At 49.7% G+C, this 15,144-nt stretch overlaps 1 protein-coding gene across 32 annotated transcripts in view; it reads left to right on the top strand.

Moving 5' to 3' along the window:
- The window catches only part of PYROXD2 (pyridine nucleotide-disulphide oxidoreductase domain 2), a 49,698-nt gene that overhangs the window by 5,713 nt on the left and 28,841 nt on the right, over window positions 1-15,144 (top strand). For 24 of the 32 annotated variants that reach the window (XR_011252131.1, XR_011252125.1, XR_011252118.1 and 21 more), the window contains 8 exons: window positions 1,422-1,515; window positions 1,596-1,669; window positions 6,333-6,488; window positions 8,594-8,747; window positions 12,397-12,458; window positions 12,551-12,648; window positions 14,062-14,203; window positions 14,563-14,697. Coding sequence is in view for 16 of the 32 variants with exons in the window: in XM_069567479.1 (XP_069423580.1) it covers window positions 1,422-1,515; window positions 1,596-1,669; window positions 6,333-6,488; window positions 8,594-8,747; window positions 12,397-12,458; window positions 12,551-12,648; window positions 14,062-14,203; window positions 14,563-14,697 (915 nt within the window). In the remaining 16 variants the exon portion in view is untranslated. Of the gene's footprint in view, window positions 1-1,421; window positions 1,516-1,595; window positions 1,670-6,332; window positions 6,489-7,168; window positions 7,272-8,593; window positions 8,748-12,396; window positions 12,459-12,550; window positions 12,649-14,061; window positions 14,204-14,562; window positions 14,698-15,144 lie in introns of those variants that run through there. The other 8 variants (XR_011252121.1, XR_011252120.1, XM_069567474.1 and 5 more) reach the window with 4 other exon arrangements.

The following is a 15,144-nucleotide window of genomic DNA, read 5'->3' as shown; positions in this document are numbered from 1 at the left end:
GTGACCCACAGACCTCGTCTCGTCTTTGCTAAGGCATAGCTGTGAAGTGGCCCTGCTCTGTCCCCTGTATCGTGGTCTCAGACCACCTCTGTCTGCGGTCATCACTGTGGGACTGTTGACGTCCAATGGGAGAAACATGGCTCACCTCTGAGGCCAGTTTCCAGATGTGACACCGAGGCTCCTCTTTCTCCTTTCTCGTTAGGACGTGTCAGGAGTGTAGATTCTGTGTACAGACCAGGTTCAGTTTCCACACCTCTACTCATTAGTTCTGTGAACTTGAGCTGTTAGCCTCACTGAGCCTCACTTCCTCCTCTGTGAAATGGGGAGAATCACGGTGCCTACCTCTAAGATGGATCATATGAGACGATGCTCGCACAGCATCTGGCACAGCAGTCACCAAAAGTCCGCCTACACCATCCGAGTTGTCACCTTGGTTGTGGTGATGGGGGGAGGGCCAGCATTTTAGGTCAGTAGATGGAGGACTAGTTTGGTTCAACAAATATTTATTGATTTTCCACCAAGTGCTAGAGAAAGATTAATACTCTCCCCTGAAACACTTGTTCCCCAAAATGACACCATATTATAATCATAGCTTCATTCACTGAACATATTCCCATGTGCCAGGGACCCACGTTTAAGTTCCTTCTAGGGACCAGCTCTGGAGAAGGCAATGGCACCCCACTCCAGTACTCTTGCCTGGAAAATCCCATGGATGGAGGAGCCTGGTAGGCTGCAGTCCATGGGGTTGCTAAGAGTCGGACATGACTGAGCAACTTCACTTTCACTTTTCACTTTCATTCATTGGAGAAGGAAATGGCAACCCACTCCAGTGTTCTTGCCTGGAGAATCCCAGAAACGGGGGAGCCTGGTGGGCTGCCATCTATGGGGTTGCACAAAGTCGGACATGACTGAAGCAACTTAGCAGCAGCAGTAGCAGCAAGGACCAGCTCAGAGAATTCTCACAGCAGCCCTGTGAAGCAGGAAAAGTGGGTGTTGCTATCATCAGCCCCATTTTTGCACAGGAGGAAATTGAGGCCAGATGGATCAGGTACTGAGGTTGCCCTAGCAGGAAAAGAGGGGAGTGGAATGGTGTCCTCAGTGCTCACACGACACGCCCCCAGTGCTGCCTGCTGCAGGCTAGGGAGGAGGGTGAGGCTTGCTGCCACTCCGCCCAGGAGATGGGCACGAGTTCACAGGGGCTCCAGACCGTGCAGGAGGGAAGGTCACCTGGGGCTGGGAAGTGAAGGGGCATGGGCAGTCATGCCAGGTCTCAGAAGACATCTGAGGAGGTGGGCATTTATGAAAGGGCTGGGGAAGGGCATCTCAGAGGCAGGGACAGCTTGAGCCAGCCCTGTGGTGAGGTCCCTGAGACTGCGGGTCGACCCCAGGAATAAAGGGAAGGCCTGTGTGCCTCATCCCAGGCGGCATACCTGCAGAGATTTGGAGTGAACACGGCGGTCTTCGAGAGACGCCACGTGATCGGGGGTGCAGCTGTCACAGAGGAAATAATCCCAGGTGAGCCAAAGAGGTGGGTGAGGGGCCTGGGGGTGACCACTGGTGATCCCTGTGACTGTCTTCATCCAATTCATCTTCAGGGTTTAAGTTCTCCCGAGCATCCTACCTCCTCAGCCTGCTACGACCACAGATTTACTCTGAATTGGAGCTGAAGGTAGAGTGTGTGTGTGTGTGTACATGTGCCTGTCCATCCACATGCTCCATGGCCTGGGGGCTGGGGAAGCGGGCAGCTGCTGCTCTTCCCTTCGAGGGTGTGTCTATCTCCCATGCTCTCTTTCATGCCTGCCCACAGATGGTGTCTGGCCATCTGGTGTCTTAAAGATCGAGAAATTTCATACACAAATGTCTCCAAACCCATGTTCCCAGATGCTGCACCAGCTGACCCCTTACATGAATGCCATCCTGGCTGTGCTTTGTCCATCACTCCCCGGGGCCCTGTCCAGCCCCCATAGGAACCCTTGGGCAACTGGGCACCTGGGCACCTGAGTTTGCAAAGCTGCCTTAGGTCCTGGGCCCACCTGCTGCCCTCCTTACACTTGAGAGCCAGTCACCATCCTTGGCAACTTGAGCAATCAGTTTCAGCTCTTCGGGCTCCCGAGCCATTGTAGGGCATCCTGGGAACTCCCAGTCTGCCCCTGTAGACTCCTCTTAGCCTTGCCTTAGTCCACAGTCTTGCCCCTGCCCTTTCAGATTCCTTTTACCCCTAGCTGCCTCTTTGACAAACAAGGCCATGCATTCCTAGAGCCACTTAGCTGCTTGGTGCCTCTGCCACCCACCACTGAGAAAGGGTCCTGGGTGCCATCTGCGTATGAGGCTGACAGCACCTCAGCACCAGCTCTGTGCTGAGTTTGAAATTAATAAGACATTAAGTCATGGTCACCATGAGAGAAATTATTATTTGAGTCCCTGAGACCGCGAGCACATCTGTCTCCAGCCAGGATCAGGTGGAATCCCGCTGAGGCCTGGGGACGGGTCTCTGCCCCAGGCAAACCAGCCTATCACTGAAGGCAATTTTCAGACACACTAGTTACGCACGGTGGCAAGTGCATGGGTAGGAGCCCCCATTTTATGAAGGAATGCAGGGGCTTAAGCTCACACATAAGGAAATGACTGAGGAGCCAAGTCTAACTGACTCTTCCCCCTTGTTCTGAGCTCTGATGTGCCACCACCAGGGACGTCTTGATAGCCACCCTGCTCAGCCTCTTGCACTTTGCCGGTGGCCGTGGGCCAGGTCTCAGGTGTGAGCTCTCAGAACCGACCCCTGTCCTGGGTAGAGCACAAGGCTGCGATTTCAGCCTCTGGAACCTGTTCAGTTTTGAATTTCTGCTCTGCCATTAGCAGCGGTGTGACTTAGCCTTGCGGTGCCTCATCTTCCTTATCTGTAAGATGGGGATGTAATCTTACCAGCCCCAGAAGGCTCTTGTAGTTGGTGTTCGCTCATCATTAGCACAGCGCCTGTAGCAGCCGGCTGGGGCTCCAGTACTTTGGCCACTTGATGTGAAAAGCTGACTTGTTGGAAAAGACCCTGATGCTGGGAAAGAGTGAGGGCAGGAGGAGAAGAGGGTGACAGAGGATGAGATGGTTGGATGGTATCATCGACTCAATGGACATGAGTTTGAGCAGGAGATAGTGAAGGACAGGAAAGCCTGGCATGCTGCAGTCCATGGGGTCACAAGGAGTCAGACAGGACAGTCACTCTCTTTATGGGAGAAAGTCCTGAAATCAGACAAATAAATGAATCATGTTCAATTACTTAGACCTGAAGCAAACTCTGGGTTCTTCTTGGATCCTTTTTTGGGGGGTTATTGATTCATTCATTCAGCACATGTTGCTGAGCAACTGTCCTGTGCCAGGCCCTGGGAGAGACATGTGGACTGAAGGTGGTGAGGGAGGGTGGCGAGGCTGAGCACTTAGTGAGAGAACTTCAGGTGGAGGTAAGCACACCTATAGCAAGGAAACTGAGGCAACACGACAGTGAGGGCCTGGAGGCCCAGCCTGGACTGGTGGCCAGGAAATCCTCCTTTGGAGCCGGGGGGAACATCTGAGCTGACATTCAAATGCCAAGAAGTCACCAGCACTGTGGACATCTGAGGGGAGACTATTCCAGGCAGAAGGAAGTGGAAGTGGACAGGCCTAAGGGAAAGGAAGGTCAAGTGGCCAGAGCAGAAGCACCAGGCAGAGGGGCAGCAGACAGGAAGGGAGATGGGCAGGGCTGGAGGAGACTGGGCCTTGTGGGCTGGGAGGAAGGGCCTGCATTTTATTTGAGCACAGCAGGGAGACAGTAGAGTCAGGAAGTGAGGTGATGGGATTTATGACTTTATGAAAGATCAGTCCTCCTGCTAGATGGCGTGGATTGTGGTGGAAGTGGGTGCAGGGCATCTCAGAAGGTGGCAGCTGGGCTGAGGCAGGGCAAGGGGTATGGGGAGATGTGGATGAGGTCTGGAGGCCGAGCTCTGAGACTTGGTGATGGATAGGAGGCCAAGGGTGAGAGACCCAGAGGAACTGAGGGTGCCTCCTGCATGGGAGAGAGTTCACTGTATCAAGAGGAACCAAGCTGGACATTCCTCCAGTTTGTAATCAAAGAAATTTCCCATCTCAGCTTTAGGAAGGATCCTGTGGGTCTCCCAGCCCCACCCCTTCCAACACTTGGATGCACCTCCACAATGCTCAGTCATGGAGATCCTGTCATCTGGAGTGCCCGTGGTCAGGGGGAGACTTCTGCTGTAATACTGGAAAGGTCTCTTTGGGTTTCTATGTGTTTTCCTAAAACTTCTGCTCACAGATCTCGTTTCTGTCCTCTGGGGTGGTGCCCTGTCTGCAGGGCACCTGTCTGCGTTTAGTCAATAGACTATGTATTGATCACATGGTGTCTAGATGCTGCAGATACATCACTGAGAAAAAGAGACTCAGCCCCTGAGTTCAGAGAGCTCACATCCTACCTGTGTAGACAGAGGAAAACTAAGTATGTCATTGACCAGGTGGTGATAAGTGCTTTGGAGAAAAATTAAGCAGAGCCAAAGAGTCGGGGGGAGCTGAGTATGCTACTCAGGTAACATCTGAGCAAAGACCTCAAAGAGGTGGGAGCAGACCAAAGTGTATCTGGGGGAAGAAGTCTCTAGAGGCCAAATCTATCAAGTTGCATACTTTAAATACGTACAGCTACTTGTATGTCAATCACGCATCAAAAAAGTGGTTTAGGAAAAAAGTCTCTAGAAGGAACAGGACGTCTTATTTGTAAGGGTAGCACAGGCTCCTTCTGTTTTATCTCCACCTTCTTTGAAGAAGTAAATGTGCTCTTGGAAAGTTCTGTGTGCTAATCAAATATGTGTAAATCAAATATTTTAAATGCAACAAGGGAACTTCCATTTAAAGTGACTATGGAGTAAATGAGTCCGCAAAGTAAATAAAAGGGTTTTTTAATGTGAATAATTTATCTACCTTGTAAGTATGGATTTTCACATAACTGTGGCTTTATTGTGTCTTTCTCAGTCTTAATTATTTCTGAAATGGGAGCATTTAAAGGCTACTGCTGAGAGCCAGGGTTTTGGAGTCGCAGGGATGTGGTTTGAAACCTGGATCCGCCTCCCTGTGTGACCTTAAACACATTATTTCGCTTCTCTGAGCCGCTGCTATTGCATTTTACAATGAGGATGATATGCGTACAGAACCATTGTGATGTAACCATTGTAAGCCCTAGTACAGTCCCTGGCACTGGGTAGCGTGGCATGGTGTGATGGGGCATAGTATGGTGTGGCATATATGTGTGGCATTGCATGGTGTGGTATGGTCTGCCACAGTGTGCCTGGGCAAGAGGGATTTTTATACACCTATATCAAAGATAGGAACCAGGACCACATGCCTTGGGAAACTACACATATATGTTCATGCTAAGTCACTTCAGTCATGTCCAACTCTCTGTTACCCCATGGACTGTGTAGCCTGCCAGGCTCCTTGGTACAAGGGATTCTCCAGGCAAGAATACTGGAATAGGTTGCCATGCCCTTCTCCAGGGGATCTTCCTGACCCAGGGATTAAACCCACGTCTCATGTCTCCTACATTGGCAGGCAGGTTCTTTACCACTAGCGCCACCTGGGAATCCCCTGGGAACCTGCATACAGGTACCTAAATACATAGAGGTCAGTTCAGTTCATTTCAGTCACTCAGTTGAGTCCGACTCTTCATGACCCCATGGATCACAGCATGCCAGGTCTCCCTGTCCATCACCAACTCCCAGAGTTTACTCAAACTCATCTCTATCGAGTTGGTGATACCATCCAACCATCTCATCCCTTGTTGTCCTCTTCTCCTCCTGCCCTCAATCTTTCCCAGCATCAGGGTCTTTTCCAATGAGTCAGCTCTTTGCATCAGGTGGCCAAAGTACTGGAGCTTCAGCTTCAACATCAGTCCTTCCAATGAACACTCAGGACTGATCTCCTTTAGGATGGACTGGTTGGATCTCCTTGCAGTCCAAGGGACTCTCAAGAGTCTTCTCCAACAACATAGTTCAAACGCATCAATTCTTCAGTGCTCAGCTTTCTTTATAGTCCAACTTTCACATCCATACATGACTACTGGAAAAACCATAGCCTTGAAGAGACGGACTTTTGTTGGCAAAGTAATGTCTCTGCTTTTCAATATGCTGTCTAGTTTGGTCATAACTTTCCTTCCAAGGAGTAAGCATCTTTTAATTTCATGGCTGCAGTCACCATCTGCAGTCATTTTGGAGCCCAAAAAAATACAGCTCACCCAAGCAAAATCAGAGAAGGGTCATGGGCAGATCCCTTCAAATGTTACCTGTGCTGTCTGTGTTCTGCAGAAACATGGGCTGAGGCTTCATCTTCGAAACCCCTACTCCTTCACTCCCATGCTGGAAGAGAGTGCAGGGGGTAAGGTGCCCCGGTCTCTTCTGCTGGGCACAGACATGGCAGAAAATCAGAAGCAGATCGCCCAGTTCTCAAGGAAGGATGCCCAGGTAGGGAAAGTGACCAGCGATGGATCTTCTCCTCCATCTCAGCCTGGAGGCTGCTCTTTTTTCTTTTTAAACATTATTTTCTGAGAGATGGGCTCTTAAAAAAACATTATTTGACTGCCCCAGGCCTTATAGTTGCAGTATGTGGGATATTTAGTTGCAGCATGTGGGATATAACTAGATCCCTGACCAGGGATTGAGCCTGGGCCCCCTGCATTGGAAGTGCAGAAACTTAGCCACTGGGCCCCCAGGGCCTTTGGAGGCCGCGGTTGAAAGGAAATGGGCCTGGTCGGAATTCTCCCAGAGCAATTGTCCAAGGCCACAGGGGTGTGGACAGGCCACCCCATCTGCCCTACGAGGGCTCCAGTCTGCGCCAGCCTTTGATCTTGGGCACTGCAAAGAGAAGGAATGGAGAACAGTGGCTAAGACCAGTGGACACGGGAGACCGTTAAACCTGTGTGTATTCAGGGTGAAGCCGCTGTTCAAGTGGGAATCCACTGATATGTCCTTATATTGTATGTGCTTTCTATCTCTCCTTTCAGACAGAATTCCAAGTGGTTTTCCATATTAAAGCACATGAAGGTCAAAAAGAAAAAGGGGGGATCAGAGACAATTAAAGATAGAACAAACTGGATCGGGAATTTAGGAGAAGAGTTATAATAAATATTCATCTATTTTGGCATCATTCCCTGGCAGCCCAAGGCAAGAATGTGCCCATGATGATGAGTAGGTCTGATGGAGAAGGCACAGTTTTCCCTTGGGAATGAACTGCGAGGAGTTTGTTGGGTAGGTTTGTCTAGATGGGTCACTGAATGTAATGGGCCTGGTGTGATTGGTTTTACAGACAGAAAAAGATTCTCTGAGTGGTCATTTGTTGTACCAACCTAGATACAAGCTGACGGCATAGCATAGCATTAACTCATATCTTGGTGGAGACATTTTTCTAAGAAGAACCTGGGTTAAGCAATCCATGGGGGATGATTTTTGTTCTGTTAATCTACTATGGGGTAAAACCAAGAAAACCACAGATCCAGCCTCTCTCTTTAACCAGTGGTTTCCTAACCTGGTGGACAATCAGGTCACTTAGGGAGCTTTGCTTTTTTTTTTTTAAGTGATTTGCACATGATTCTTTTGTACAGTTGCACTCTGTAGGTTGCACTCCCTCCATTCTCCTCCAAGTCCTACCCATCTCAGATACACTGGAGAGGATTCAGGACAAGACTGGGTCCCTGAGCTAGAGGACAGTGGCCGTGGCCATGGCTGGTGACCACAGGAACAGGAGGCAGAGGCCACATCTCAGTGTGGAAAGTCAGGAGCAGAATTGGTTTTGTCTTTGCACGTTGTCACATTGAAGACCTGTTGCAGAGAAAGCTGTTTACCTTCATTTTAATCAAGAGTCTCCAGTGCAATTCAACACAGAGCTTTTCTTAATGTAACAGGTGTTAAAATTCCATGGGTATATCCAAGAGTTCTAGAACAAAAAATTAAAAGCTCTGGGCTAAGAAGTAAGATAGGGCCTCGGGTGGCATAGAGTCCATCCCTGCTCCTGTCACCCATCCAGGGAAGGGGGATCATAACCAGGTTGTCATATGCAGTAGGAGATTGTGGGGTGAAAGGAGGCAGGGTTCTGTTCCTGCTGATGATGAAAGGATGTGGGCGGTGGGGTCTGCAGACCAGGAAGGAAGAGTCAGCATGCTGGGGTACAGAGCAAGAGATCTTACTTCTACCAGTAAGATATAGAAAGACAGGACAGGGAGAAGAAACTTTCAAGTGGTCTTTGGTTTATCACAGAGACCATGTCCTAGGGTTCTTGAGTTTTCCATGGCTGACAACGGGTCAGCCTTAGACTCTTGTCTCTGCCACCCCCTGGTGGCCTCCTACTATTACTATGCAGGCCCTCTCTCACCTGCCCCAGTGCTGATGCCAGTGCACAGACCTAGAACTAGGAGTAACTCTGCACAGCCAAGTGGAGTCGTGCTTGGCAGGGGGTGGGGCCTGAGAATCATCAAGGCTTGGCTGGGAGGCAGCAGGCCAGGTGGTCTGGAGGGCAGATCATGGGGACTGTGGAATTCTAGGCAGTGGGACCTTGACTCAGAGCTCTGTTCCAGGCCTTTCCCAAATATGAGGCATTCATGGATCGCTTGGCATTAGCCATTGACCCTCTGCTGGACTCAGCCCCAGTGGACCTGGAGGCCTTCCAGCAGGTTTCCCTGCTACAAAGACTCAAGATGCTGTCCACCCTCAAGCCCCTGTGGCAGGCAGGTAAGTCCAAGGGCAGGTATCAGGGCATGATGAATGCCTTCATGTGGCTGAGCCCAATTTCTCCATGACTGGACATACGCCTGAACCTCCGAGGCAGCCTGCCAACTGCTGTCAATTAATAGGGGCCGCCTGGAGCACTGTAAGTGAGACGGTCTTATCTTAGGCTGGCATGCTCTAAAAATGGAGCCTGAACCAAGGGCTTATGTTCAAGTAGTTCATTTTGAAGGGGGATCTTAGGGAAAAGAGGAGGAACGGGAAAGAGGGAGAGTCAGCACCAGGGAGCGTTACTGAACTGGCCACCACTGTGCGCGATAACGGCCTGCCTGGACCTTCTGAGGAGCCTTACGGAATGCACGTGACAACGTGCCCAGGGGAAGAGAGAGGGAACATTCACCCACTGGGTTCTCTTCCCAGAGTGCAGAGGTTGCCCCCGTGGGTGGTAACTCCCACGTGAGGCACTAACTTCTGGGTTGTGCGTCCATGGGTGCCAAGTGCGTCCCGTGGGTATCCTATCATGGAGTCAGAGAGGCCCCAGGGAAGAAGTGAAGAAGAAGCACCTTACAGGCCTCAGCTGAGATGGGGTCAGGTTGCACTGAGTGCAGCTGGCTGGAGCCTGCATGGAGCTCATCACCATAGCCATGGCTGGGGGAGGCTGAGAGAGATGGGGCCAAGAAAGTTTGAAGAGATGCCCCCATACAAGAAGGATGCTAGATGATTGGAGTCAGCAAGAAAAATATCTGTGGCGAATTAGTGATGTCTGCCGTGGGTATGAGAAGGGAAGTTTCACCAAGCCTGCTATTATTTTCTACTGCTCCTCTGGGGTACAAAGTGTACCCAAACTGCGGTGCTGGAGAAGACTCTTGAGAGTCCCTTGGACAGCAAGGAGATCAAAGCAGTCAGTCCTAAAGGAAATCAACCTTGAATATTCATTGGAAGGACTGATGCTGAAGCTAAAGCTCCAATATTTTGGCTACCTGATGTGAAGAGCCAACTCACTGGAAAAGACCCTGATGCTGGGAAAGGTTGAAGGCAGGAGGAGAAGGGGATGACAGAGGATGAGATGGTTGGATAACATCACTGACTCAATGGACATGAGTTTGATCAGACTCCAGGAGATAGTGAAGGACAGGAAGGCCTGGTGTGCTGCAGTTCATGGGGTCACAAGGGGTTGGATACGACTGAGCAACTGAACAACTAACAACAAGGATACAAAGACCAGTTGAGCGTCTATATTCTACAAAAATACCGAACCAGTTAGCTGTGCTCACAAAGTCGCCACATAACAAACTACAACATTCCAGTGGCATGTAAAAATAAACATTCATTTCTCATGTGTCTGCATGGTTCAGCTGGTCCCAACTGGGCTGAGCTGGTCTGAGCTGGTCTCATCTGTGCATCTGTGGCTGGGGCAGCCCTGCTCCAGGTGCCTCTCCGCCTCTTCTTGGAAAATGCAGGCTTGTCCAGGCGAGACCTTCTTATACCAATGACAAAAGTGCAGAGGACAAGCCCCGATGTGCAGGCCAGTCCCAAGCCCCTGATTGCATCATGTTGGCAAACACTCCAGTGGCCAGGCAAATCGTGTGAGCCCAGAATCAAGAAGTAAAGCAGGACCTCTCAGCTAGGGTGGGAGGCAATGCAGTTAACAGGGCAAAGTGTGTGGACCCAGAGAGGGTGAAGGAGCCGAGCTGATAGACTCTATCACAAATGTCAAGAGCAGACATTGCCTCCCACATCACCAGTCCAAGGAACCTCATGCAATAAACATGCATTAAGCATTCACATAGTAAACATTTATTGAGCAACTGCTGTGTGCCAGACAGCAAGCTCAGCACTGGGGCAAAATGCCTAGAGTTCATGACCTCTACCTTCAAGGTTCTAGTGCCCGGTTACTCTCTGAGCTAGTTTAAATCAGTGTCAGACACCTTATCTTTGACAAAGGAGGCAAGAATATACAATGGAGTAAAGACAATCTCTTTAACAAGTGGTGCTGGGAAAACTGGTCAACCACTTGTAAAAGAATGAAACTAGATCACTTTCTAACACCGCACACAAAAATAAACTCAAAATGGATTAAAGATCTAAATGTAAGGTCAGAAACTATAAAACTCCTAGAGGAGAACATAGGCAAAACACTCTCAGACATAAATCACAGCAGGATCCTCTATGATCCACCTCCCAGAATGCTGGAAATAAAAGCAAAAATAAACAAATGGGATCTAATTAAAATTAAAAGCTTCTGCACAACAAAGGAAAATATAAGCAAGGTGAAAAGACAGCCTTCTGAATGGGAGAAAATAATAGCTAATGAAGCAACTGACAAACAACTAATCTCAAAAATATACAAGCAACTTCTGCAGCTCAACTCCAGAAAAATAAACGACCCTATCAAAAAATGGGCCAAAGAACTAAATAGACATTTCTCCAAAGAAGACACACGGATGGCTAACAAACACATGAAAAGATGCTCAACATCACTCATTATTAGAGAAATGCAAATCAAAACCACAATGAGGTACCACTTCACACCAGTCAGAATGGCTGCGATCCAAAAATCTGCAAGCAATAAATGCTGGAGAGGGTGTGGAGAAAAGGGAACCCTCCTACACTGTTGGTGGGAATGCAAACTAGTACAGCCACTATGGAGAACAGTGTGGAGATTCCTTAAAAAATTGCAAATAGAACTACCTTATGACCCAGCAATCCCACTGCTGGGCATACACACCGAGGAAACCAGAATTGAAAGAGACACATGTACCCCAATGTTCATCGCAGCACTGTTTATAATAGCCAGGACATGGAAACAACCTAGATGTCCATCAGCAGATGAATGGATAAGAAAGCTGTGGTACATATACACAATGGAGTATTACTCAGCGGTTAAAAAGAATTCATTTGAATCAGTTCTGATGAGATGGATGAAACTGGAGCCGATTATACAGAGTGAAGTAAGCCAGAAAGAAAAACACCAATACAGTATACTAACACATATATATGGAATTTAGGAAGATGGCAATGACGACCCTGTATGCAAGACAGGGAAAGAGACACAGATGTGTATAACGGACTTTTGGACTCAGAGGGAGAGGGAGAGGGTGGGATGATTTGGGAGAATGACATTCTAACATGTATACTATCATGTGAATTGAATCGCCAGTCTATGTCTGACGCAGGATGCAGCATGCTTGGGGCTGGTGCATGGGGATGACCCAGAAAGATGTTATGGGGAGGGAGGTGGGAGGGGGGTTCATGTTTGGGAATGCATGTAAGAATTAAAGATTTTAAAATGTAAAAAATAAAAAACTAAAAATAAAAAAAAAAAAAAAAGCAGAAAAAATAAATAAATAAATAAATCAGTGTCAGAGAAATGGGTTAGCCAAACCACTGCCTCCCAGGGTACAGCCTTAGAGAATTCAAAGAGAGTAAGACACAAATTAAAAATTGCCCCCGAATAATTCTAACAGTTAAGATGTATTAAGTGCCTATAGATTTAGAAATGCTTCACCAACCTCATTTAATCCTCACAATAGCTTTTAAGGGTAGAAAATATGACTCCCATTTTATAGATAAAGAAACAGGTGCAGAGCCATTAGGATCCAAGTGTTCCCTTCTTGCCTGTCTCGGTTTGCGTTTTATGAATCTCGTCTTTCAGGTTGCATCCTGGGAGCCCAGCTGCCCCAGTATCACCAGGTCCTCACAGCTCCAGCCGCCAAGGTGAGTGGTGCCCCAGCCTCAGGCTGGACCTCACCATGATGGGGCCTCTGCTCCCCAGGTAAGCCCTTCTCCATGCCGCTCTGCTTTCCCAGGTGCTGGATCAGTGGTTTGAGTCTGAGCCTCTAAAAGCCACTCTCGCAACAGATGCCGTGATTGGAGCCATGACAGATCCCTACATTCCAGGAAGTGGGTGAGTGTGGCAGGTGAGGTGGGGCAGCGGGAGGGGCGCAGACACCCCCGCGAGAGCGAAAACTCACTCATTGAACACACCCGATGAACCAGGCAGGCGCCAAATATTTCACACAGGATTCATTTAACCCTCAAGGCAACATTGGGGAGCTGTGGTTCAGAGAAGGGAGATAACTTTCCCAAAGTCACCCAGCTAGTAAGGGCAGAGCTGGTTCCCAGCCTGACTTGCCCGAACCCCGCATCCCTGCCCAGTCTTCCTTCTCAGCCACTGCTCCCCACTGCTGCAGTAGAAGAGCCTTGGTCCTGCCTCCCGCTGTGATGTCTCAGTGTGAGTATCTTCTTCTCTATCTATCTATGCATCATCTATCCATCTACGTATCTATCTGTCCTCTCTTCCCTTCCCACGAAGCCCCGTTGCCTGCCCTTCTCCCGCAGGCCCTTTCCCTGGGTTCCAGGATGCACACACACACACAGACACCTTCACATGGATGGGAACCTGCCTTTCCCTTTGTGAGTGGGAGGTGTGCTGACAGCCTCATCCGAGAGGGGGCAGTCAGACACAATGAAGCGTGCAGTTGTGGCATGACTTAATGAGCCCTGTAGGAGCAGGAAGCAGGAATGGAGGTGTGTGTGTGTGTGTGTGTGTGTGTGTGTGTGTGTGTGTGTGTGTGTAGGGATAGAGGATGCTGCCAAGTCTTGGGCCATTTCCAGGCACCAGAAGATGCAGCTAGAAGCTGTCAATGTGGCTTATCTCTCAAGGGATAAGAGCACCCCTTCGGAAGTGATTTTTCCACACACACTAAGCCAGCCCCAAATTTCCCAGGACCATGGAAAAGGGGAGTGTGCGTTGGCAAGTGCTCGCAACACCTTGACCAAGATCAACCAGCCAATTAGGATTTTCCAGCTGGGGCCTGCGGGTCCTTTTCTCTGTGGGTGTCCAGGAGGCTTCGCCACTGCCCAGTTTGTGAAATGGGCATTTAAGACATTTTTTTTTCCCATTAATTCTTCCAATAAATATGGATGGAGCAGTTGCCTGCACTAGGTGCTGAGGACACCATAGTGAATGGAGCTGAAATCCCCATGGGAGAGGCAGGTACAGAATGTAGGGTGGAGGACTATTTACTGTGGGCGTTGTGATGGGAAAACAAGGCAGCGGGCAATGTGGTCCAGGCTCAGAGGAGCCCCCATGAGGAAGAGATATTTCATCTGAAACTCTAGGGACAGGAGGAATTAGCCAAACAAAAGAAGAGGGAGGAAGAAGGTTCTAGATTCCAGAACAGCACGTGCAGATGCAGAACTGCATGCGGATTATGTGTCCATTCAAGGCACTTAGAGAGAAAGAATATTTGCACCTAGAATTCTGGGGAGATTATACCCCCCTCTCCAGCCACTGATTCTGATTATCTGTCCTCAGGTATGTGCTACTCCATCATGTGATGGGGAATCTGGAGGGGATTCAGGGGGCCTGGGGCTACGTCCAGGGTGGCATGGGTGCCCTCTCTGACGCCATCGCAAGCTCAGCCACCGCTCACGGAGTCAGCATCTTCACCAAAAAGGTGAACAGCCGCTTGACGCCCACCCCAATTTTTGGCAAGTATCCTAGAATAGAACACAGTGTCAGATTCGGAGGGTCCTTAGTTTACTGATGGACAAGGCTGGGTTTGGGCTCTGCAGACTGTCACTGGCTGAGCAGCTGTGACCCAGGCCTGTCTCCTTTTGAATTTGTACTACCATCGCACATTTGGGGTGAGCCTTTGCACTGGGGAGTGGGCTGACGCCTCGCCAGGATCTGCAGGAAATCGGCAGGAGATGAGAAAGCTGTGAGTACCTAGCAGCAGCACAAACAGCGGAAATCCCCCTAGCCAACCCTTGTTTCTCCTCCCGGGGGTCCTGGGGCTCCTGCCTGTGGCCGTAGACGGTGGCCAAGGTGCAGGTGAGCAGTGGAGGGCGCGTTCAAGGGGTCGTCCTGCAAGATGGCTCAGAGGTGAGGAGCAAAGTGGTGCTGTCCAACGCATCGCCACAGATCACCTTCCTGAAGTTAACGCCACAGGTGAGGCTGGGGAGGAGGTGAGGCGTCTCCCAGCACGGGGCTGGGGGTTGGAACCTGGGGGCTTCGGGGGGCTGCATCAGGGTGGGAGATGTGAATGCCAAGTCTCCCCACACTTGAGGAAGCCCATCCTTCTCCGCTTACCTATCAGGCAGGTAGCAACAAGCCTCACAGGTGAGGGAAAGGTCCAGGGAGGTGAGGTGACCGAGCCCAGGCAGTTGGCACTTGGCAGAGCCACAACTAGAACCCAAGTCTGACTTTCAACCCAGAGTTCTTTCTACAGCTTTCCCGCTGTCCTGATTTTTCCCCTCTAACCAGCTCTGATTCCACTGTTTGTGTCAATAACCCATCATCACGTGAACATGGCATAACGACCACACAACTGCTGGGCTTATCACGAGAGTTCCGGATTAGTACACGGAGCAGGAGGAATCAGTCGATACTGACTGA

Source organism: Ovis canadensis, chromosome 22, assembly GCF_042477335.2.
Source record: "Ovis canadensis isolate MfBH-ARS-UI-01 breed Bighorn chromosome 22, ARS-UI_OviCan_v2, whole genome shotgun sequence".
Classification (NCBI taxonomy): Eukaryota; Metazoa; Chordata; class Mammalia; order Artiodactyla; family Bovidae; genus Ovis; species Ovis canadensis.
Note: the sequence above shows the minus strand (reverse complement) of the source record. Positions and strands in the feature narration are given on the sequence as shown.